The 24,287-nt window shown below is 36.3% G+C and overlaps 1 protein-coding gene across 3 annotated transcripts in view; it reads left to right on the top strand.

Moving 5' to 3' along the window:
• Positions 1 to 11,009, top strand: part of PTPRD (protein tyrosine phosphatase receptor type D) — a gene marked incomplete at both ends in the record, with an annotated part of 295,416 nt that extends 284,407 nt beyond the window's left edge. For all 3 annotated transcript variants that reach the window (XM_084278300.1, XM_084278299.1, XM_084278298.1), the window contains 3 exons: positions 4,232 to 4,386; positions 8,461 to 8,596; positions 10,941 to 11,009. In XM_084278300.1, coding sequence (XP_084134426.1) covers positions 4,232 to 4,386; positions 8,461 to 8,596; positions 10,941 to 11,009 — 360 coding nt within the window. The remainder of the gene's footprint in view (positions 1 to 4,231; positions 4,387 to 8,460; positions 8,597 to 10,940) is intronic.
• Positions 11,010 to 24,287: the final 13,278 nt, after the last annotated feature.

Raw genomic sequence — 24,287 nt, 5'->3', positions numbered from 1 at the left:
GTTTTTATTAAATTAATGGGATATTTGTGTAAGAACAACTGACTTCGTTCAGATCTAACATCTGGTCAGGACAGTTCTGAATAACTGTTCATTCTGAAATACATTAGATGATTTGATAAGCATTTTCCTTTTCATTCCTCATTTTCCCTTTGAACATTTTTGGGGGGCAAGTGTTACACTACCCTCTAGGTGGAATGAATATGAAGGTTAATACATTGAGATTTAAAAACTGCAGAGCAAATAGAATTCATAAGAAAAGCTTGACAAGCTTTGCACATTATAATTTGATTTTTGGCATAGCATATTTTCAGCAGTCTTGTATATCTGCAGAGTAGATACATGCAGCTGTGACTCCAGCATCCTCATTTTCATACTGCATTTCTTATCTGAATTTCTGAGTCCAAAGCTGAGCACTGATATAAGATTAAATGTGCATAAACTTTAAATATATATTTAGCAAGTCTCGGACTTTTGATTTCTTGCACCTTAGTCTGCATGGCAGGAAAAATTACTGTCAGCCTCTCTTTCTGGAAGCACTGTAGAATACTAGTTGTTCAAGCAAAAGAGAAGGATGTGCTGTCCAGGAATAACATGAGCTATTACTCAGAGTTGCCATTCAGCATCCAGAATATTAGACTTTCTCACAGTTAGGTAGGCTGCTGCTTTTAATGTTATCTTCAAGTAAAATTAGTACCGATAATTAGCAAGTCAGCATTTGAATATTTAATTTTTCAAGTGAAACTTAGGTGTGTGTTTTTGAAAAGAGACACACTGGATCTGATTTTCATTGTCTTTGAAATACAGTAAGGACCACGTGAATCATAGGTAGTTTTCACAGATCACCTATTAAAAATCTGTTCCATCTCAAGCTGGAAGACTCTTGGTGTGATGTAGTTCACCAAGCTCAGATCACAAAATAACAACGATAATAAAACATGTCTGCAAACAGTATGTATTTCCAAAAATATATAGTAGTTTATTCAAGACTTTATAATGAGCTAGGATATTTATGAAAGGCTGTTTATTTGTAGCCAGCAAACCAGTAAACGAAAAAATCCAAAAGGCTCAAATAGCATAATTTGCCAGAATTAGATTTGTTAGTACCTGATATTAATACACCTCTTTATAAAAGTGCCAAGTATAAATTGCTTATCAAATTTTAGAAGTCTCTATACCTTCATGGTACAAATTTGGTTAAACAATGCACCAGCATGCTCAGAGAGCCATCTTAAATCTTCTAGATATGCTGGGAAACTATAGCTCTTCCAAATTTACTGGAAGCAGTGGGGACTACTTACCAGAATGCACATTATAGTATTCCTGTAGTTAGGCTTTTGTGGCTTTCACACCCAGTAATTGAAACCATCTAACTGAATTGTTGCATTCCAAGAGTAAGTGCTGCAGCAGTTGTAAACAGCCTCTCTCCCTCTTATCTCCAAACCCATCCATAATGTTAGAATACCACCCGTGCTGTGGCAGAGCCCAGCCGGTCAATTATTCCCCAGGGACAAGAAAAGAAGCACGCAGCCTTTGTAGGTGTCAGCAGCAAGTGTCTGGTGTGGAACTCCCTCTTATTTCTGAAACTCAGCTGTGAATTGTAAGGTGAAATTGACCTCTGTAACTGTTTCAATCTGCTGCTTCTGACTGCTTTATACTCACTTTCTCAGTAAACTCCAGAGGTCAATATGTTAGGTCAGTCTCATTTAGAGCTAAACTATTAGTCATGACTGTAAAAGACTATTAGAAATTCTACAGCCTCATGAAAAGACAATTGAGCATCCCCTGTGAGGCGCAAAAAGAAATCCAAGTGGTCAGCCAATCAATAGGATAATGCATTAAAAGCCCTCTGTTCCACACAGGGATCTGAAAGTTCATATTGTGATAACCAACTCTGCAAACTGTCACAATATTTGAAAGTAAAGATTTTAATAAAATTTGGCATTTGTATTTGGACTACTATTGGCAAGCATCTCATTAAAAGAAAGCGCTGTTTATAATGTCAGTAGCAGAGGGAACTGTGTAAGAAATTGCAGATCAGTTCCCAATATGCTTTATAGTTAGTCTAACATCAGATGAACTAATTTTATTTCTGTGCTCATTAAATAACATTAAATAACAGAAGGTATTGGCATTAAAATGCAATCGTAATGGTTTTCACAGATTTGCACTAGATTATTGAGTTATTACAATCATGAAATATAGCAATAAAGTTGATGTCCCATCCCTGGAAGCATTGAAGGCCAGGCTAAGTTGGCCTGGATGGATGAAGCCTTGAGCAACCTGTTCTAGTGGAGGGTGTCCCTGCCCATGGCAGGAGGTTGGGTATGAGATGATCTTTGAGGTCCCTTCCAACCCAAATCATTCTATGGTTCTACGTTTTAGACACACTTGAAAAATAGTTTCCAGCAAATCTATTTTGTTCATAGAAATTTGTGGTCTTTCAAATGACAGCCTAGACTTAAGTAAAGCAGCACCTTTCTTATGTTTTCTACCCTTTAAAAGTTACTGTTATTCTAGTACAATTTCTGTCAGGGTCAGAAATTTCTGAAGAGCTTCCTTTAGCAACATGTTGTGAGTCAAACTAAAAGTTTTCTTTCTTCACCTTAGTGGATTGGGAGTTTATTTTGGAGGAATCAACCCATTGTTTTATCTTCTTGATTTATTAATTACATCATATGCCTAAGCGTGTCTGAAGGATGCAATTTCCTTGTTTTCTTGGGGAAAAATGAGATCACAGAGACCATTATGAGATAAATCTGCATTAACCAAATGTCATGGTGGTAGGAAATACTCAGTTCTTTCTGTTGATGCCCACAAGAAATAAAATTGAGTAGATGTTTTCAAAGAGTTTGGGTTTTTTTTAAGTAGGCAAAAATGTTCCATAGGAAAGGACTACTGAATTGTCACAGTGGTCTAGTGGGATATGAAAGAGATTAAGTCAAAGAAGTGTATGTGTGTCCTCTCATTGTGCAGTGTCTGGCACACATACCCATTTTCCTTACTTTTCAGAGACATAGAAGGTAAAATCGTACAATACCAGAGCAAACTTAAATCAAAGTATCAGGTTTTCCATAATATATTTTAAAAATCACTTCAGATCTGTAATAGCTGTTATTGTGATAGAGGGAGAAAAAAAATGTTCTTGCCTTCAGCGTAACTTCTTGGGTTTTGGGGGAGCTCTCCTGTAATCACTTAATTTTTTTCATGAGTTTCACTTAATAGAAGACCATGTTGAAGATATGGCAGGGTGGGTGCTTAGGAAACAACGTATCCAGAGGCACTAGTTCACATCAGCAGCTCATACGCCCATGGTTTTAAACATTCCGCTGTGCACATTGACAGTATCAAAACCATCAAGAACAGTATTTGAAAATTCTGAACAAATTAACTTCATCCACTTGTATTGCACTTTTTTCTATTTATGTATCTTGACTGTTTAAACATTAAATAGGCATACAAAACAATTTGGCATTTAATACTAACAGCAGCTTCTTTATAAAAATATCCATCCTGCAGTACTCGCAGTTTCAAGCAATCCTGTTAGCTTTCCTAACCAAAGGGAATTAAGAGATCCAGCCAACTTCCTTTGTAAAAGGAAGCTCTGCTTGTTAAATTTTGATGGAATCCAACCTGCCAGTGAATTAAATTATGATGATTGAAGGGAAGTTTATGGTTTATTAAACAACTGACGTGTCTTGATCTATCTTACTCCAGGCGAATGTCCACCTCATAGAAAGCATCTTACTATTAAAGGTATCATCTGCAAAGAGAGCAATAATTAGACAGTGAAGATATCCCTGCTATGCAGTGGATAAGCATATCTAGGAAATGGAGTGTCAGACTGGATGGCCTATTCTGTTCTGTATTCTAAGTAATTTGTTGTCCACAGGAATTAAATTTACCAAAAAAAAAAATAATCATATAACCTGGTGAGATTGTTCTCTCTTTAGCCTCAGACATGCTTTTTGCACAGGTAGAATGTCAGAAAATTCTCCTATCAAGGCATAAGGGAATCTATGCAATGTTATTAATGAAACTGCACTTCTGGGTCAATGTGTCCAAAAAAGCTCCAGCCAGTGTTGTAGTTGAAAGAGTCATACACATGATCTCAGGTGTTCCTCAGCTCCTCTCAATGTCCTTGTCCTGTGATTGTCTTTTTGGTTGTTGACTGACTGACTTCCAGCTGCTGGAGCATCCTTCTGGGTTACACTATTTCTGTCTTTTGTTAAAGGATGGACAGTCCCGAACAGTGAGGCAGTTCCAGTTCACCGACTGGCCAGAACAAGGAGTGCCAAAGTCTGGAGAAGGATTTATTGACTTCATAGGTCAAGTGCATAAAACAAAGGAGCAGTTTGGTCAGGATGGACCAATTTCTGTTCATTGCAGGTAAGTAAACAAAGCCTCAAAACGAATCATATGCAGATTTTTTTTTTAAGTTGATTGCTGATTGCAGTGATGGTGTATATGCAAATGGAGTTTCATGATGACCTATCAGAATATAGAAGATCTAAGGAGTAACACATAGAACTGCTTTATGAAATGGAAGCTGTTCCATGATATACCATTTGCATAGAAAAAGTTCTGCTCAAATATATGAAAGCACATGATTTTTTCTTAACTTAAAACTCTCTCTAAGACAGGGTGAAAAAGTCTGGTCATTGCTACATACAGAGAGCAGTAGGAAGAGCCTTATCACAGGCTTCTATATATGATAATATTTTTTTCTACTGATAATTAAAAGTTGGGTGGTTTCATAGGTGGGAATTGTTAATTGCAAACAAGCTAGTTACATCTCAGTAGAACATTAGTAGTGATCAAGATGAGACAAATGAAAATGATAGCTACCTCAAGAAAAGGAATGGAATAAAAAGCAGTGTTTAGAACAGTTGCCTGTCAAAAAATCACTGAGGTTTGGATTGGTGAGCTCTAACTTCAGAATGCCCATGTTTTGATGTGATAACTTTCCTCAATTCCTTTACAATTGATATGCAGATGAAAACAGCTTGCAGGGTGTGTAGGAATAATCCAGGGTGGGGTTTTTTAATATTCTTGCATTTTTGTATATATTTTCTCTACAGTATTCTAGCATTTCTAGCAGATGGCAAAAAATATTATCTTTATCTTTTATTTAATAAATTGCTTTCTACAAATTCCATTAGGATTTTGGATACTCATTTTTGCAACATTAAATTATTTTTTGTAGATTAAACTTTATTATTTATATAACAGAGATGAAAAATACTGATATAGGTTCTAAGTCCTTCCTGCAAGCCAAGTAATGCCTCAATCCTAGAATGAAAACAAAATGAACAATTTCCTAGAATATGTGAAGGTACAGAGGGAGAGGGGTTCTTGGCTTTCTGAAGCGCATAGCAAACAGAAGTTGTTGAAACACCAGTATGTTTTAACAGAGTTTTTTATACTCCCCTAGTCTAAGTGACTAATGAAATAAATGTATTCTTTGCCTACTTGAATCCTACTTTTTGTGTGTGCCTAAATTTTTTATGGTCTGCTGAGGAGAACAGCAGTGTTAAGCATTCATTTGCAAGGGAAAATGAAGGACAACCATGATGAGAACAAGTCTTATTCTTCCTGACATTAATGAGTTTTCAGAGCAGAGGAGTAAGAAGCAATATTTATGCCTTTATGCAGGCATACATAAGAAAGCAAAGTGATGGCATTCTTCTAAGTTCTTTGTACCATGCAAACTTGTCCACTTTTGACTGCAGTGAAATACAGCTTGCAGTAGGTTATGCGTCCCTTCCAAATGGGTGTGATCTTTCATGCTGAAATTATGAAGACTTCTGCCATTGACTTTGTTAGAAACAAAGTCAAATCCAATATAATTCATCATGGTTTGCTCTTTAAATGTCTTATCATCAGTGTAATGATAATCGTCCTGTCAGCTTACATGAATTGGAAGTGTCCCTAGCAGATTAGCAAATTAGTTTGCTACTTTCAGGAAACACAAAATTCTAGGTACCTGCACTTTCCTAGCCTTTGTAGAACTATTCCAATAGTGCCTCCCATTTGTACAATGGTGAGTTTTTAAGTATTTCTCTTGTGCAGAGAAATTCTTCCCATGACAAATTCCTCTAGTGCCACTTTTCTGTGGTTTCCTTCCTACTCTACATATTTTAAAAAGGTTTGCTTTTCCTGTTACACTGTAAACCCTGACCACACACAATTTTAAAATGTTCTCCTTCTTCAGCATTTTTACAAGCAGTTCAGTATTTTACAATTTTAAAATTTCTAATCAGTCAGTTAATTAAAAAATAGTTTAAAGAAAAGAACTCTTCACCTCGAAGGAAAGGTTTCTTTTTAACCAACTTTAGTTACTTATATTCTTGTTATTCAAACTTTTCTCTGCAGAGTAAGGTAGACCACCCTTTCCCAGCATGCATTCAAAATGAATGTTTAACAACAAACTCCTCTCTCTTACAAAAATCAATACTTTCTCATGGTTCATTAAAGCATCCTAACTTTGATCTATAACTGTTTAAAGTTTGGTGAAGCATACTACGTCATGAAGTAGTGCCTTAGCCATTTGCTAAATTCATAATTCTTCAAAATCTGTGTCACATTTCTTTGTTAAATGTGATAGTAGAGCTCAGTTTTTTCTTTTGTATGTACTGAAAGAAATCAGACAATTGTGGAAGCACTGCTAGTACGGGTGTGGACTTCTACCACTTTTTAGAAATCCTAATTATCTTCTAATAGGAATTGATATGTTAAAATGTTCTGGCCACTTTTAGGGGAACATGATCCATTTCCTACAGACTTTGCCAAAATATTACACACATTGGCTAGGTTGGATTTGCAAGCATTGAGAACTTTCCATATTCATCTCTCTTTCTCAAGTAACTTCTCCAGATACTTTTTCCTTAATAAAGAAAACAAGACAACAAATCAATTCCCTTCTTTTGCTGGTTTGTTGGTTTTTTTTTTTAAGTACTAAAGATTTTAATAATAGGTGAAGCTGAAAATCCTAACATGCATCTAGAAAAATATATTTAAATGGTTGAGCACGAATAAGAAGAATAGCAAATGGTCATCTGTCTTCACTCTGCTGACTACTTTGTTGTCTGCTTGGTATAGATCACACTGTCATCACCTCTATAAAGTCCGAGCAGGTTACAAACCTACTTTTCAGGACTTCTTTCTGTATTTTTCTTAAAAATTAGCTTTTCTATTTACCTCATCATGGAAAACAGATCTTACACTTCAATACTCGTGATGTCTAGAACCATTGTCATCACATATAGGTAAACCAGCACTGAGAATATGATATTTTGTCAGACTGTGTCTCAGTTGTCTTTTGACTTCAGGTCTCTGAAGGCACATGGGCTACACAGAATTGCTAAATCAATTTGCATATATTTAATACCTCTGGAAGTGCACTGTTCTAGATCAAATATTAAAATACCATCATGCATCTTGGACACTGGATTTCCACATTAGTCTCGTGAATTTACTGGATCTCTGTCATAGTCTATATCTACATTCAAAGTTCTTCAGTCTTCCCTTGTTGTTCATGTTCTTCCACTCTTCTGTCTAATGACTGGGTCTCATAAATCTCCAGCTTCCCAAGACTGTCTGATGGAAGAAAACCTTACATCAACAGTGAGATGGTGAGATGCCTAATATGCACCCGTACAAGTTCAGACTTGGAAAATCTTTCTTTTTTTTCTTTCTTTGTAGTTACCTGTCCAAGAATCAACACCGTGAATAGGTGATTGTTTGATTTTAATTACTGACAAATATTGGTTACAGGGATTTCTATTGCTTCTTGTGGATTTTAGCTAATAACAGAGACCCAAGACAGAATAGAGAGAAAACAATCAGTTATTCAAATAGGACATTTCAAACTAATGATGTACAGGTATCAGTGTTGTAAAGTGAAAGATCCAGACTTGAATAAAAACCGTGTCTCAAGAATTTTTTGTATCCAGTATTTGAAATACAGTGTGCATGAACAGTTGCAATATTAACTGAAAATTCACTGACTGCCTCTAATTCGAAGTAGAAGGTAGACTAACACACTGAAGATGTGCAAAACAGGGCATGTACGTGACTGAGTTAAAGTGAGCAGTAAAATACATTTTAGCTTCTTTTTCTCTTGTCATTTCCAGCATAAATCACTGGCAACAAATGTCATTTTCCATCATCATGCACTGATTACTGCATATCTGAATGAACAAACCAAGTCACTTTGCAATGAAGACTGGAGAGTCAGGAAGTACTTAGTAGCATGTGAAGTTTGCTTGAGAGCAATTACTATTCCCAATGCAATGTGGTAGTCTGCTGTGGAATTTTGCTTAGTGAGCCTTTCCCCGTATAGAGTTCTGTACACATATGGTGTGTTGTAACCACAGATAATTTGTCAGCCAATTCTTTCAGTGTTAACTGTCAATTAACATTCCTTCTTTTCCTTTCTTTTTTCTTCTTTTATTGCAACAGTGCGGGTGTTGGAAGGACTGGAGTGTTCATAACCCTGAGCATTGTGTTAGAAAGAATGAGATATGAAGGTGTTGTAGATATATTCCAGACTGTCAAAATGTTAAGGACGCAGAGGCCAGCCATGGTACAGACAGAGGTGAGGAAAACAGTATCCGTATACAACAGTAGTGGAAAAGAAGGGGTATTTCTACAGCCAGAAATTACACAGAGACTGTATAAAATGTGCTTACATTTATATCTTAAGTCATATAGTGACTATATGACTACAGTGTAAAAAATGCCATAAAGGTATTGCAAGGACTATTTCTTGCTATAGAGGTAGATACTGCAGTCTGGGGAAGAAGAAAATCATTTCAGTGGTGGATCCTAAATTATGGTAGTTGAGGAAAACCATTTTCCAAGAAACACCCATTTTTATTTGAAACTTGGTTTCCTGGCAAAACTGTGTGGTAATCAAGAAGGAGGCAAACTGTTTCAGCAGGTGGATCCACTGATTTTTTTTGTTCTAGGAGCAGGGTGTTGTTCATGGCTTCAGACTAACACTGTATTATTTTAATGGTTTTCTCGACTTTGCCTCACCAAGCAAGTGGATATTTGGCCTGAAAATCATAATGGTAAATTCAACGTCAGAAGAACTGCAGTGTAAATATTTTCTGTGCTAGCAAGAGTGCCTTAGAGAAATAAGGAAAGGGATAAGCACTATCAACTGATTTCCTGGGCCTGGATGCTTGGAACTTTGTCATATATGACAACATTTTCAGTCGTGCTTATCTCCACTTAAATTTCTGAAGGGGAGATTTGAGCTAAGCTAGAGCCACTAGGTTAGGTGAACCAAGGAAAAGGGCAAGAGAACAGAAGCATTTTAGGTCATACATTTATTTAGTATAATTTGTTTTACACTGGACTTTAAACTAAAATCTGTGAAATTTAGAGTGGTTCCCCACAGTTTGCCATTTTCTCTGAGAAAATTAAACTTGTTCAATAAAAGCTAAGTAGTTTTATTGTTTAAACAACAACTTAATAAAAAACTTTTATGAAAAATAAATACTTACTCTAATCTTGTCAGTTAGGCAAATAAATCACTGTAACCAAACCAAAGAATTATATTTCTTTTCTATCACCATCATTCTTACGGATAAGCAAAATGTAAAATGAGTGCTCTCTGGCATTTTGGTTCCAAGAAATAACTACAGTATACAGAAAAACTATGCTTCTTTAAGTCTACCTGACAAATAGAGTTCAGCTCTGTAATATATTCATCCTCTTCTTACTTCGACTTATTCCGTATGTTACCCTTCATCCCTCCTGCTGAAAGTGGAAGTGTTGTGTACTCATTTCTTTCAGGATTCAGTGAAAAACAAATCTCTCATTCAGTAGTATAAACTGCCAAGAAATCTAATCCTTACTCAACAAAGGACGTGAAATCCATGTGGACCACACATACACTTAAAATTTAGGCATACACCTAATGCATTCTCCCACAGGTCCAACAGGAAGCAGAAAAGAACTATTAGTGATCAGAACACTATATTGAAGCAATATCTGATGAGTTTCCTGGTGTCCCAAAAGAATTTTAATTGTAATCGTACCATGTATAACCCACATGAGTTTACCACTATCAGATACATAAGGAGAACTTCCAGATATTATGGATGGCTTTCAAAACCAACTTTTTATTCTTTTTTTATTAACATTGAAACCATGAGTGGCAGTTGCAAATGTGCCATTTCAGTTTAAGTGTGCAATATTACATAAATGTGCAAAAGGACAGCTATGTGGAGTTGAGAATTAACATGAAATATCAACTAGCAGTTTCACCAAATGTACAAGTAAATCTCTCACCACAGTGGACTTTTCTCTGCTTCCAGGTGTAGATTGAAATGCAATTTGTTTAATGTTAATAAGGCACTTTAGCCATGTATTTCTCTCTTAGGACCTTTTCTTGCCACAGGTAATATGTCTTCATATCTTCATTAAAGCCTTTGTTAATGAAAGGGTGGGATTCCCTTTCCTTCTTTAATGTGATTTTTAACCTGATGGCTTTCCATACAGCACCCCGTATTAAGGCGGTGATAGATTTTGTCACATAGTGTGTTTTAATTGTTCAAGTGTTAATGTATATTTTGCTACTTATTTTCATGTACATGGGAGAGAAACATCTTAGCATGCTCCCATAAGAAGCTTTATGCTGATGTAATATTAATCCAGGATAACAAATGATCAGTAGATGGGTATAGTCTCTGCACAAAAAGAAGCTGCATTCTGTGGAAAATGTTATTTCATTAAATGAGTGACTGTATTCATCGGTTGTAACTCAGACTGGTTTTCTGTTGATGTCAGCAAGCAAATATTGCTGAACTGCAGATGCCTCTGTGGTATCTTTGTAGCCACAAAGAATTTACTCTCAGTTGAAAGAAAACAGAAACCAGCCAACAAACTGGCCTTTTGATGCTTTTGTTTTTCTATCTTTCTTTCTCCAGGATCAATATCAGTTCTGCTACCGAGCCGCATTGGAATATCTGGGCAGCTTTGATCACTATGCAACATAAAAACCCATCATGGATTTTTATTGCAGGCCCTTTAAGATCCAGAGAGCCGCTTCTGAGCCATACAATGTGCTTTAGAAGTACTTCTTAACTCTTAGCTAAGGAGCGATTATTGGGGATATATAAAATATAAAAAAACAAACAAACAAAAAAAAGGGGATATTTAAAACAAAAACAACAACAAAAAAACCCTATTCCATGTGGACCAAGAATTCACAGTTTAATAACCTAACCATGATAAAAGAATCCTGACCACTGAGGCGTCTGAAGGATCTCATTTACAGATACCTCAAGGGTTCGACATTGGTTGAAGCTAAAGGGAAGAGGAAATTAATCATAAAGAATTATCATCTTGTTCAGGATTTCATGCGTTTGCAAAGAGAAATTTGGAGAGAACTGCAGTTCAGTGCAAGATGTTTGTTTAAATGGTCGGGTCCTGGCTTCTCAAACAAAGCGGACTCCTTACTTCAACATCACCCCTTCCCATCATACTGCTCGTCATAACACTTTAGGGAAAATGTGGGAATGTTTAAAAAGGAAAGTCCTTGATTTAGTTTTTTAGTATTGTAAAGATACTGCTGACCTGTGCTTCATTTTTAACTGTGTAAACTTTTTCCTTTTTTTAACAAGAGTTTATCATTCAATGAAGTGAATTAAAGGTTGCATAACTGTTAATCTTTTCGTTTAAAAACTGTAGATTTTTTTTAAGCTGTAGAACTGTTATCTGTAATATCGTGCTGTAGAAATGTTAAATAATTTGAAAATTTGCACATTTTTGTGCAGTTCTATATTTATCTACAGTACCACAGACTTATTAGAGACAACTTTTACAGTTTTGTTTGGTTTCTTTTTCTTTCAGAAACTCTTCATTGTAATAAGTTAAATCAAAATGGGGCTTTTTGCTTTCTTTTGGAATCAACAGGGAGGCGCAAAGTATAAAGATGCTGCTAACACGCCCACACACGTGCACACATATGCACATGCACACCCACACCCTCTATCTTTATATATATATGTATGTATGTATTACTGTCTACCCATATCTCTATAGTTACAGAGATACAGATAGGTAGATATTCTCACACATACACATAAACATGTCGATTCTTCCATACCTGGATTTATCAGAACGTTAGGAAAGCTTTTTTAGCATACTACAATTATATTTAACTAGTATTTGATCATTTCTGCATTTCCAAGACCCATAAACATCTATTTCAAAGGGAAGTGAGGAATGCACATCATTGATATTTGAATCTCATCTCTATCCCAGATGTTTCTATCCACATCGCCACTTGGACACACACGTGCGTGTGTGCGCACACACTCACACATGCACACACACACACACACACGCACACACACGCACACAGAGTATGTGATTTAGGCTTCCAGTGAAGTTCAATATTTGTAACACTATAGTGCAATAAGAAATCATATTATTAAATGTAGGAGGTGTGCATGTGGGAAAGGTCAGTGCATATCCCTTTAGGAGGGGAGAATGTTGTAATATACTAGGTATTAAGATGTTTTAAATTGTATTCAATAGTATACTGTCTGTAGTGTGCGCTATATAATTTACATTTACTGTATGTAACAGGGCAAAGCCAAACACACGTTGCTCTGTGAAATCAAATGTTTTGTGGCATACAGCATTGTTTGGGGATGCTGGGGTTTATTTTAATTTTACATTTAGAGTGCCTTATATTTGATGCCTATTTTGAATAGCACTTCTTTAAGTTAGCCTTCATTTGTATTTAGTTCAGTTTGTTCATATCTCTGTTATTCTTTTCAAACATTTTAATACATGTATGAGACAATTTTGAATAATATGCATTTCCAGTTTCTAATCAAGTATGGATGGTAATAAATGATAACCCAAACCATGTAGGTAGTCAACGCCCTTTATCTTTCCATATTTCCAGTAACAGACCAACCCATGAATTAAAAATCTATTTCTTGTTTGCTTTTCAAACCCACTGTGTCACCGGTTATATCGTTTTCATTGCAAAGATGTAGCATTATACTAGCAGTAGTTTACATTAACTGTGGTCATCCATCTTCTTTTTTTTTTTTAATTTTGGGCCAGGTCCTGCTCATTCACTTCTGCCAGCAGATTGCTAATGTCAAACTGTTTCTTTCAGTGGGAGTGTTCTTGTAAGGCTAGCAAGACTGAGCCCACAGGATATATATAAAAAATCTAGTGTTTTTTATAGATTTTTTTCTTCCAGGGAACAAAGAAAAATCTACAACAGCTAAAGTGCTTTTTGAGGCTTTTAATATGCCATTTACATGACCCTGGTTCCCATTATGCCTTCTTGCATTGTTATTACATGGCTATCAAAGGAATTATTTCTTTGGGGTTTCAAATAGGAGCATTGGTATGGCATGTCATTGTGACCTCAGTTTTTTTTTTCCACTTTCACACCACTAGCAGAAAGAAAAATATGGAAGACCAAACTCTAGCAAGCATTGTATTTGAGCACTTTTGTAAAGAAAAAAAAAATCAAAAAAATTTCCAAAACCACACACACAAAAAAATCAAAACAAATATATAGATATGGAATAGAAGTACTATAGAAGGCTACCTCAGAATGAGATACTATAACTTACATCTGAACCAGAGAAGATTGTGCACTTTGTTTCCTTTTCTTCTTCTTTACTGATTTGTATTTTAAGATCATTATTGAAGTGCCAGGTTATGTGGTGTGGTCATGTTCTTCAACTCAAATGTAAGGGACCGGAAAAATACAATAATCAAAAAAAGCATAATTTTGGAAACATAGACTAGGGAAGATTCTTGCAGACTGGGTCTGTAAAAGTATCAGATCAATCTCCCTAGCAGACTGTCTTGCAAGCTCCAAAGAAAATGAGGGAACAAAAAAGAGCCAATTTATGAGGAAAACAGTTGTACAACTAAATATTCCTTTTAAGCTTCATGGTTCTTAAGACAAGTGTTAGCATCATTGATGTGCATTCCACTTTCTGAATTCTTATATACAGTTATTCTACAGTCAATTTAATTTTGTGAGCATCTTTGTCTACATAACTCATACATTTCCAAGCTTAAAATTGGTTTCATCAGCATAACCAGTACGGTGCTATTATTTACATTTATATGTGTAGTTATGTCTAATTATGTAATTAGTTGCAATGGGTAAAAAACCACACAAAATATATAAAAATGCTTTATACAGAAGTTTAATTTAGATATTTTTTTAAAAATTATTTGAGTGGTTAGGTAGTAGAGAGGACAGCTGGGGGAAGGAGTGGCCCTCTAGGGAGATTTGCACTTTGTATGTATACCTTTGTACTATGCACTGCCCTATTGATTCTACACCCAATAATGTTATAACTTGAACCCATCTGTAAGAAACTGCTTATAAAATCTACTTGTGTATATTTAAATGAAACAGAACATGTAAAAAGGAAAAAAAAGGTTTGCAATGACTCAAAAAATGCAACTGCTTTTTTTCCTATTATTCTCTCCTCTTTTACTTCTTTTCTTCTTATTTTATTTTTCCTTTCTATTTTTAATTTTCTTCTTTTTCTTTTTTTTTTTTTTGGTTTTTTCATGCCCTGATACTCCACAGATATCAGAAGGCTGCAGGTCTCATCATAACCATCCGTTATGTGGCTTTGCCATTCAAGCTTGGAGTGTCATTACAAAGATAATAAAAAATTGTGTTCTTTGCTCTTGTTTTGGATGCATAGACTGAAAAAATTAAAAATTACCTTGTAAAATGGCTTGTTAAAAAAGATACAATTACCTCTAATTAGTAGTACGCGTAAATGTTTTACAGAATGAAAGGCGTGCTTTTTATTTTCTTACTTCGTTACATTGGTGGCGAAAGAAAGTCTGTATGAAAATCAGTTATTTGCTGACACAAGTTCCATTTGTTACAAATGAATTCTAATAAAATGTCAGTGTTACGCGGCCCTGGTCTTCTTTCTTAAGCAGTACTTTTGAAATCAAAACTTGTTTGGTCCCTCTTGGTGATAAAAGAGTTTAATTGGAACTACAAAGCAGTCATTAATCTTCTTAACTAGCAGCTGAACAGTAGAAAATGCATTCCTAGTTTAGGCATTATGTATCATCTTCAGCAGCAAATTTTGAGCCAGCATAGGCAGTCTTTGGCATAAATTCCCATAGCTTCATGAATTTAATTGAAATTATCACACTTTACATGCCTCAGGATTTCCCCTTTGTTCCTCAGAAATATACCATTAGCCTGAGCAAATAGACTTCTGTCCATTTGTAGGTGCAACCCAAAGAGGACAAAATATCCACGCATTTGGGGTGAATCATGATTTTTTCAGTATTTCAGATTTGGCAGTTTCTGCAGTAAATTCAAAGTCACAGGTCAAAATTCAACTACTGAAATTGTGGCAAGCAACCATGACAGATTTCTGATTCATTTCTACTCTGCACTGCATGTGGAGTGAGTGCAAACATGTCTGTGAAGCTGCTGTCCAAACGCTGTGCAAGTGTTTCCAAACACTTTCAGAAAGTTTTGGATGAAAATGCCAAGTGTATTGAGGCAAGCTAGAAGGGGCATGGTATGGATATCTAGCCAAGGAAAACAGGAGAGTCTTGCTCTGTTTGCAGGATTGCTGTGTCAGCAACAGAACACAGTCTACTAGCAATTAGTATTAACAGTGTGTTAATTCTCTGTGCTGGAAGGATGTGAAAAGACGTTAACATTAGACGGATTTCTAAGAACTTGTATTGTTCTTGGACTAACTTCTACATTAAGATGGTGATAACAGTGTAAATGTGAAGTCTTGGTATTCTTACAGTCTTACTAATGTTTTTCCACTGACTTCTGTGGATTTTACAATTACTGCTTTGCAGGCTGCCTCTTCCTCAAACCTTTTTTGCATAGTCTGTGCAAGGTGGTTTAAAGCTGTGTTGTGTAAGGATTTCTTTACCTATCTGAGTGGCTTTAGATGGTTCCCTTTAATGTCAGCATTGACTTTGGATTTTCCTGTTCTGTGCATCTAGCATGGGCCAAAATAAAGTGTGATAATGAACATTGACAAAAAGATTTGGCTATTTATGGGTTAATATATTTTATGTTAATGGGTTTTAACAAAACTAATTCTAATTCATGCTTCCTTCAAACTGAAAAAAAAACATTTTTACATCATGTACCTTGAGGTAATTTAAGAAAGGCTGTTGAGATGTGAAACCAATCCATATCAAAGCAAAACAGTAGATACAGACTTTCAAACACAATAAAACTTGCACCTTTTCAATATTAAAGAACACTTGGATCAAATTCCCAGAATCTTTGGTGTACTTGTTCTCTGGTATCTCTCAAAATGAGACAGTCCTGATTCTAAAGCAATGAGAGGATTTCTGTCTGTGATCTGTCTTTCTTTTTCCACCACCCACTTCTCCCAGTCAGTGTGAGCTTAAGACAAAAGTGAGCTACTAGTAAAGTATTGAAAAAGTATGATAAGGAACACATAGAAAGAAATTATTCACTAGCAAGGGTCTGGAACATGTCCATATCCAACAGATCAGGACCAATGAAACCTTAAGAACATTGTTGCCATCACTGGTCAAGAAAGGGACAGAAAAAGCTTCACAGAAATTGCTGGGATCTTTTTGCTTCAGATGTGAACATGACTTTTTCTCTTTTTTCCACCTCTCAACCATCTTTATAAGCAAATGGTCTTTAATTACTTTTTGCAGAATTTTGAGGAAAGTAAACATCAGATTTGCTGATATGTAAGCCAGTCTACTAGTGATAAATGACTTCCTCTTCCATAAAACTTAACATGAAAAAAAGAAACCCAGACCACCTTATCTTTCCTGTGGTGTTCCTGAATTTTAAGAAATAACCTTTTATTTTGAAACCCTGAAAATTCTGGTAATCAAACTTCTACTAAAACACTGGATCAAACTGACAAAAAGTCCCCAAAAGATACCAGATGCTACCAAGTCTACTTGCACTTTCAAAGAAGGTGCTGGAGCATGTCCAGAGAAGGGCGATGAGGCTGGTGAGGAAACTGGAGAATAAATGTTATGAGGAACAGCTGAGGGAACTGGGATTGCTACGTCTGGGAAGAGGAGGTTGAGGGGAGACATATTTGCTTTATAAAACTACCTGAAAGGAGGTTGTAGAGAGGTGGGGCCTGACCTTTTCTTCCTAGTGACAAGTGATAGGACAAGAGGAAATTACATCAAGTTCCGCCAGGGTAGGTTTAGGTTGGGTATTGAGAAAAACACAGAGGGGGTTGTTAGGTATTGGAATAGGCTGTCCAGGGAGGTGGTGGAGTGTCCATCCCTGGAAGTATTTAAAAGACAGGTAAATGTGGTCCCAAGTGACATGGCAGGTTAGCATGATGACTGGACTTGATGATCTAAAGGGTCCCTTCCAACTAAAACAATTCTATGATCCTGTGAATATCTTTAAAGCAGTTAAGGAGGTGTGGAAAAACTGGTACGTTTTCCATTCTGTCTCTATGCATGGGGAATCAAAACACTGACGGGATAAATACCTTTAGTAAAATTTTATTTTAAGACCTGCGGCATTTTTTAATTATTATTTTGTTTTTATTTTATTTATTTATTTATTTCTCTTTTTCTTTGGTTTTGAGGTCTGTTTTGGTTTTTGTTTTGGATTTTTTTTAAGGAGGGAATATTGATGCTGTGCTACTGACACTAGCTATTTGGAAAGTTATTTAATTCAAAAACTGAAGGATTTGAATAATGTACTGATATTCAAGAGAGTATTTTCTCTTTACGCTACACTCTGTGTTTTAAACAAGCTGGTTCTGTCCTCCAGTTCTGCTTATGAAGAGTACCATGGTAGGATGCAGAATAATTTTCTATTACTAATGCAATGATTCAAGATGGGAGGAAACATCTGCCGACTAGTTTTCAGAGGAAAGCTGAATGATAACCTGCAAATGAGACACTGTAGTGAATAGAGATCGTTTTGCTTCTAGGCTATAAATAGGATGCTTTTGAACACAAAATGCATTCAGCTTGCTTCTGTCAGCAGAAGTCTTTATTATTGTAGCAGGAACAAGCAAACAACCATTCTTTGCCAATAAAAGCAGTTCATTATATATTCAACAGCCTTATTGGATCTAAAATGTAAATCTTTAAAGTCAAAACTGCCTGGAAATGCCTTTCCTTCTCTCATAGATAAATCCAAGAGAACAGTATGTAAAATTTTCTTCATAGGAAGATGTTATTTGAAACTATATGAGTATTACTATATTTCTGGTCTTCAAAGTCCAGCTTGTTCGTGAAATCTGGTAGGGTCTAAAGGATTTACATGAGCCCAGCATTCTACTGTGTTAAGCGCTTTACAAGTATACAGCAAGTTCTCATCTATATAGCAAGAGAAAACAAAACATCATCTAAAGGCTTTAGGTGACATGTCTGAGTTCATGAGGCAAATCACTGTCATTGCTGACTCTGAAGCCAATGCAAGCAGTTAGAACTACCACTACAAGGCATCTCATTCAGACACTATGGTTTTAACAAGTAAGCACACCAAAACCTGCAAAAAATCAGTGACTAATGTTGAATACCCAGTAACCCATCAAACAGTGATCAGGCAAAGCAGCCATCTTTCACCAACAACAGTAAAACCACATACTTCCACAGCACATGTTGAAGTACAAGAGTGAAAACACGTACATATAAAATGTTTATCAAGTTAATACAACATTCACCATAGTCCACACTTCCAAAGAATATTTTGCAAATACTTCATGCATTTGTGCCTTCTGTTTGAACTCCTTTTATTCTATTTCCTCTGTAAATATTTGCTATTCCCTTGTCATCAAATGCTTATCCATCTTGTTTCCTTTAGAGCTTGGACCCTGATACTTTTAGAGAATTTGTACCTAATTTACAGCACCATGCAGAAAACTGAACTGACAGAGTCAGACCGAAACGTACATACTCAGCCTGGTGAGAGCAATGTACTTGGCTATAAAACCATTCTTAGCATTGTATAATGTGGCTGCAGAATAGCTCTTCAGCAATAAGTAGGCAACAGAGTGGCCTTTCAGCGTGGTGCTCTAAGAGAGCTCTGTCTTGGATAAAGAAGAGGAAAATTTTGGACTCATATTTAGCTCTAATACAAATTTTGGAGGGAAAAAAACCTCAAAAAACAACATACTATTCCAAGTAATATTTGCATTTATTTTGAGTTTGCTTGTTTGTGTTTCAGGTTGTGTGGCACTTTTTTTAAAGGCAATATTTGTTTTTATTGAAAATCAATGCCAATGAGGAGTGATTATTTTTAGTGTACTGGTTTTAGCTGGGGATTACGTTTATTTTCTTCATAGCAGTTCTATGTTTTAGATTTGTGACCCAAACAGTGTTGATAACACCAGTGTTCTACTTATGGCTGAACAGTGCTTACAGAGTGCCAAGGCCATTTCTGTTTCACGTACTCTACACCACCAACTAATATGCTGGGGGCACATGAGAAGCTAGGAGAAGAAACAGCTGACAGCAGATGACCAAAGGGAAATTCCATACCATATGACATCATGCTCAGCGATAAAAGCTGGGACAGGGCAGGAGGAAGGAGGGATATTCAGAGTTACGACATTTGTCTTTCAAAAGTCACCTTTACATGTGATGCCCTAAGCATCTGCTGGCTTACAGGATGCAGTTAATGAATTCCTTATTTCACTTCATTTGTGCATGCAGCTTTCAACTTACCTATTAAACAGTCTTTATCTCAAAGCATTTTCTCACTTTCACCCCTCTGACTCTCTCCTCCATCCCACTAGGAGCAGAATGAGCAAATGCATCTGTAGAACTTAGCTAAATGCCAGGGTTAACCCACAATGTTTGATTACCAATATTTATTGTCAGTTCTTACTTCAAAGGCTGACATTGACTAGGAATTGTAACTGGTGCTCCTGAGGACCTATTTGCAGAGAAGCTGCAGAAGGAAGGAAAGACAAAGATTGAAAAGAAGCATCACCAATGTATACATTTGGTGTACAATTGCAATGGTCAAGCCCGCAAGTTACAAAATGGGAACCAGAATGTTACGGCCTAGAAATTGTAGACAAGGTGTGAGGGATAAACTGTGCAACAAATACATAGATATTATCCACATTCATTGAGTAGGAGTCAATTTCTAAAAATTGTATAGAAAATGTACAAGTCTGCAAACAAATGTCATAAATAAAGCTGTTGAAGCTTCAGTTGAAACCTTACTCTTTCACGTGTTGCTGACATGAAAGCACTTTCAGCACCACTGTCTGGCTTTTTGAACAAGTAATTCAAAAAGAAAGATCTCTAAGAAGTGAAAGAGCAACCAACCTTCCTGCATGCCATTACTTAGGCCAAATATTTGTACAAATGGATTTATTGTAAATTAATGTATTTCAAGGCTTGTTTAGTAGGTTTAAAATTATAAATATTTATTTCTTACACAACAGATATACATTAATCATCTCAAAGATAACTAAATTCTGAATGAAATGAATTTATTTTTTTTTGGTCCTTATTAATAGGATTTTAGCCAAGCACTATTAAATGTGATATACCCATCAAAAGATATTTCATAAATATCTGTTGTTTGGTAATTTTTTTAAAGGATATATGAAAAAGAAAATTAAACATAGGTTTCTGTAGCTTCATTATGTCTGAATCACTTAATATACGTACTTTGTAGAAGTAGTGGAAAATCAACATAGGTGCTCTGTGCACAGAAAGGACTTTTTCCTCCCTATATTTAAAGAGCACTCAGATTGAAATCATGGAGATTGACTGGAACTTGAATAACAGTTAATTTAGTCGTTAGTGGTTTTATTGCCTTAATATTTTTTGTCAGTGTCTTCTAAGGACATAGCTGGCCATACTCCTTCATCTGATTACAAAATTGATGTTTTTAAACAAGCAAAGGATATTTGGGTGATTGTGTTAATTTCATAATTGCTAGGAGTAAATTCTGAAAGGGCTAAAAGTCTAATTAAATGCTGAGAGTTGCATTCTTTTATACATATATGGTCTGTTCTTTTCAAGGAGTTATTACAGAAATAAAAGTTAACTCTGCTTATGTGTTTCAGGTTTTTAGAAGTGTTATATCAAAGTAGATGTTTAAAAAAAAGATTTAAAGTTCAAATTAAAAGTTCAGTCACAATATGAGGAAATTTACAAGTGTAAATAAAGTGCCATATAGTTTAACTGCACACGTGGATTTTTCAGGGACTTCTTCCAAAAGAAAAGAGATATATAAAATAAACATTGTTGATGGCATCTGTTGACATTCTTCTCCTGTGGTTTATATTGTGACTTTGCCTCACTTTAAACAGGTGTAAGAGAGTGATTAATATCAATGCATTTTTGCTTTTTTGACAGATATCTCCTTTGGGCAAGGATTTTGCACATACCTACATTGATTACTATAAAATAGCACAAAATTATTATTTCATGGGATGCTAGAGTCTGAAACAATATAAATTAAGGATCAACAAGCTCAGACAAATCCTTACAAAATGGAAGGGCAGTGAAATTTAATATAGGCACAAACTTGCCAACAAAATGTTCTTCCCTCTTTCCATCAGTATAATAGGATATTAAAATCATTCTTGTTCAAGTTATTTTATCAAAGGGAGGAGACAAGAAAAATAAGTTACAAAAAACAGCCTTAGCTTAAATATACTAAACAGACTGGGAGGGAGGGGAATAAATAAATAATAGATAGTGACTTCTTTTCAGTGTTGCATTGTTGATAAACACCTTTCAGTTTCTGGGAGAAAAGCAAGGTGAGCAGGAGGCTTTAAACCAGACAACATGATCGCTCTATAACAATACTTAACATAAATAGATTTCAAAAAGTTGTTGAAACTTTTGTCCTTTGGCATTCATACACATAGAACAGAATGCCTCTTCTAAGAGGCATGAAACTTCTTCCTAGTTAAAGAGCAAAATATACAAAAGGAAGCAAGGATATAAAGTTACTGCTTTTTCCAATTTTCCATGAAGCAGAAATCAAGTGGTTTATGATCGTGGATGTGGTATACAGTGACTATGAATCATGTAAAGATTCACTTGAATCAGGAAAGTTTGAAGAGACTATTTCCAAACCAAAAATCTGACCTAACAGAGCCATGTGTTATATCTATTCTCTGTGGCAGACCTGGAGGATCTCATAAACACAAGGCTTAGTTCATTATGTTGACAGGCTTCTCAGCCTCTTCCATCTTTGTACCTCATCAGTACATAATCACTTTTTACAGTCCTATGAGGTACTGAAATTTTATTCATATATTGTGTCTGCAAAATATAGGCAATATTGGCCAATGTACGCACCTATTGATATCCCTGGTCAACATTTTAAGTCAACATTCCAAACTATTCTCAACTGTCAGCTATCTGCCACTAGGACTACAGAATTTTACATGCTGATATATCTGACATCTAATTAAACAAAGGTGGAAGTCTAACTCAAGCCAGAACTCCTACAGAGTAATTCACAAAGTGGCTATTCCCCTGCTCTGGTTTCCAGCTCAGTCCAATGCTGTAGGTATGTTCATATCAAATTTGACAGAGCCAGCTATATCTTGCAGTGGGAGATGGAGAACATACTTCAGCATTCAGCACAGACCAACAGTGGCAAACTGGTAGGTTCCTTGGCATTCTGAGGTGGCTCTCACTTATTTTGCCACCTTTCTCTTTGCCCTAGTCAGGGGCAATGCTGATTAGTAGACATTATTTTAGCAGCAGCCAAAGGCATTTTCTACATAGGGGTGAAAATGTTACATAAGGTTCCACATTACAGTTAAAAGTTGAACTTGATGATCTAATATGTCTTTTCCAACCTGAATGATTCTGTAATTCTAAAAAGAGAATGTTATGATTTAACCCAAGCTGGTAACTAAGCACCATGAAGGCATTTCCTCACCCCCAGTCTTGACTAACCAGGTGGCTTTTACTAAACGTATACCTTAGTGTTTGAGGGTCTCACCACTCACTGCTTTCAATGTAATCTTTAACAGCACATTGCATGGTTCTATTTTCCTGTAGGCTGGTGCATGACAGGGATGTGATACACCCACTCAGTGACATGCTCTTTGGCCCAGCTGTCTATGAGATTGTTCTGTAAACAAATTCCATTAACTCAATTATTTCTGGGGTGCCATGTCACCACCTTATGAATTGGTTTTCAAGGCCCAAGACAGTGTTCTGGGTGACAGCATAGGACACAGGAGATGTTTCAAGGCATCCAGTGTTTGTTTCACCATTGTAAGCACATAGCACTTGCTTTGGTGGGTTTGTGGGAGTGTGTAATCAGTCTGTGAAGCATCCATATATTTATATTTCAGCCATCATCCACATACCATAGCAGCTTTACCTGCTTAAACTGGCTTTTATAATCACACCTTAATCACATTCATGAATAACCTGTGCAATAGCATCCATGGTTAAGCCCACCTCTCCGTCATAAACCCATCTATATGTTACATTCCTTCCCTAATGGCCTGAGGTGTTATAGGCCCCTCAAACTATAAAAAATTCACCTTTACATTGCCAGTTCAATTCCACCTGAGACACAGTCTCAGAAGTCTGATCTACCTCATGGTTGTATTGATGTTCCTCAGGAGCTCAGATCATTGATATGTGGGCATCTATGTGACACATTCTACAACCAGATCCCCTATCTGGTGTGTTGGGTCTGGCTGAGATGGAGTTAATTTTCCGCACAGGAGCTCTCACAGTGCTGTGCTGGGTATGGGTAGGGAGCAGGATATTGATAACACACCATGTTTTGGCTGCTACTGAGCAGCTCTGGCCCACATCAAGGCTGTCTCTCCAACATTTCTCCCACCTTCAGCAGTAGGTTGGGGGTGGACAAGATCCTGGAAAGAGACACAGGCAAGATAGATGACCCCAACTGACCAAAGGGATATTCCATACCATATGGTATCTACTCAGCAATAAGAAGCTGAAAGATAAGGGGAGGAAGTGGCAGGCATTCATTTTTTCACAGCGTTTGTCTTCAGGGACAACCGCTGTACATACTGAAGCCCTTCTTCCTGGGAAGTGGCTGGACATCACCTACCAATGGGAAGTAGAGAACAATCTTTTGATTTTAGTTTGCTTCCACATATCCTTTTGCTGTATTAAACTGCCTTTATCTTGACCCATGAGTTTGAGGTAGTTTTTCTCATCTTATTTTTATGCCTTCTCTGTCCTCCTGAGGAGGGGAGTGACCAGCTTGGTGGACACCTGTCATCTGGCCAAGATTAAACCACAACAACCTGACAGCAATATCTTGATTCAGT

The sequence above is a fragment of the Gallinula chloropus genome (assembly GCF_964237585.1).
Source record: "Gallinula chloropus genome assembly, chromosome: Z".
Lineage (NCBI taxonomy): Eukaryota > Metazoa > Chordata > Aves > Gruiformes > Rallidae > Gallinula > Gallinula chloropus.
Note: the sequence above shows the minus strand (reverse complement) of the source record. Positions and strands in the feature narration are given on the sequence as shown.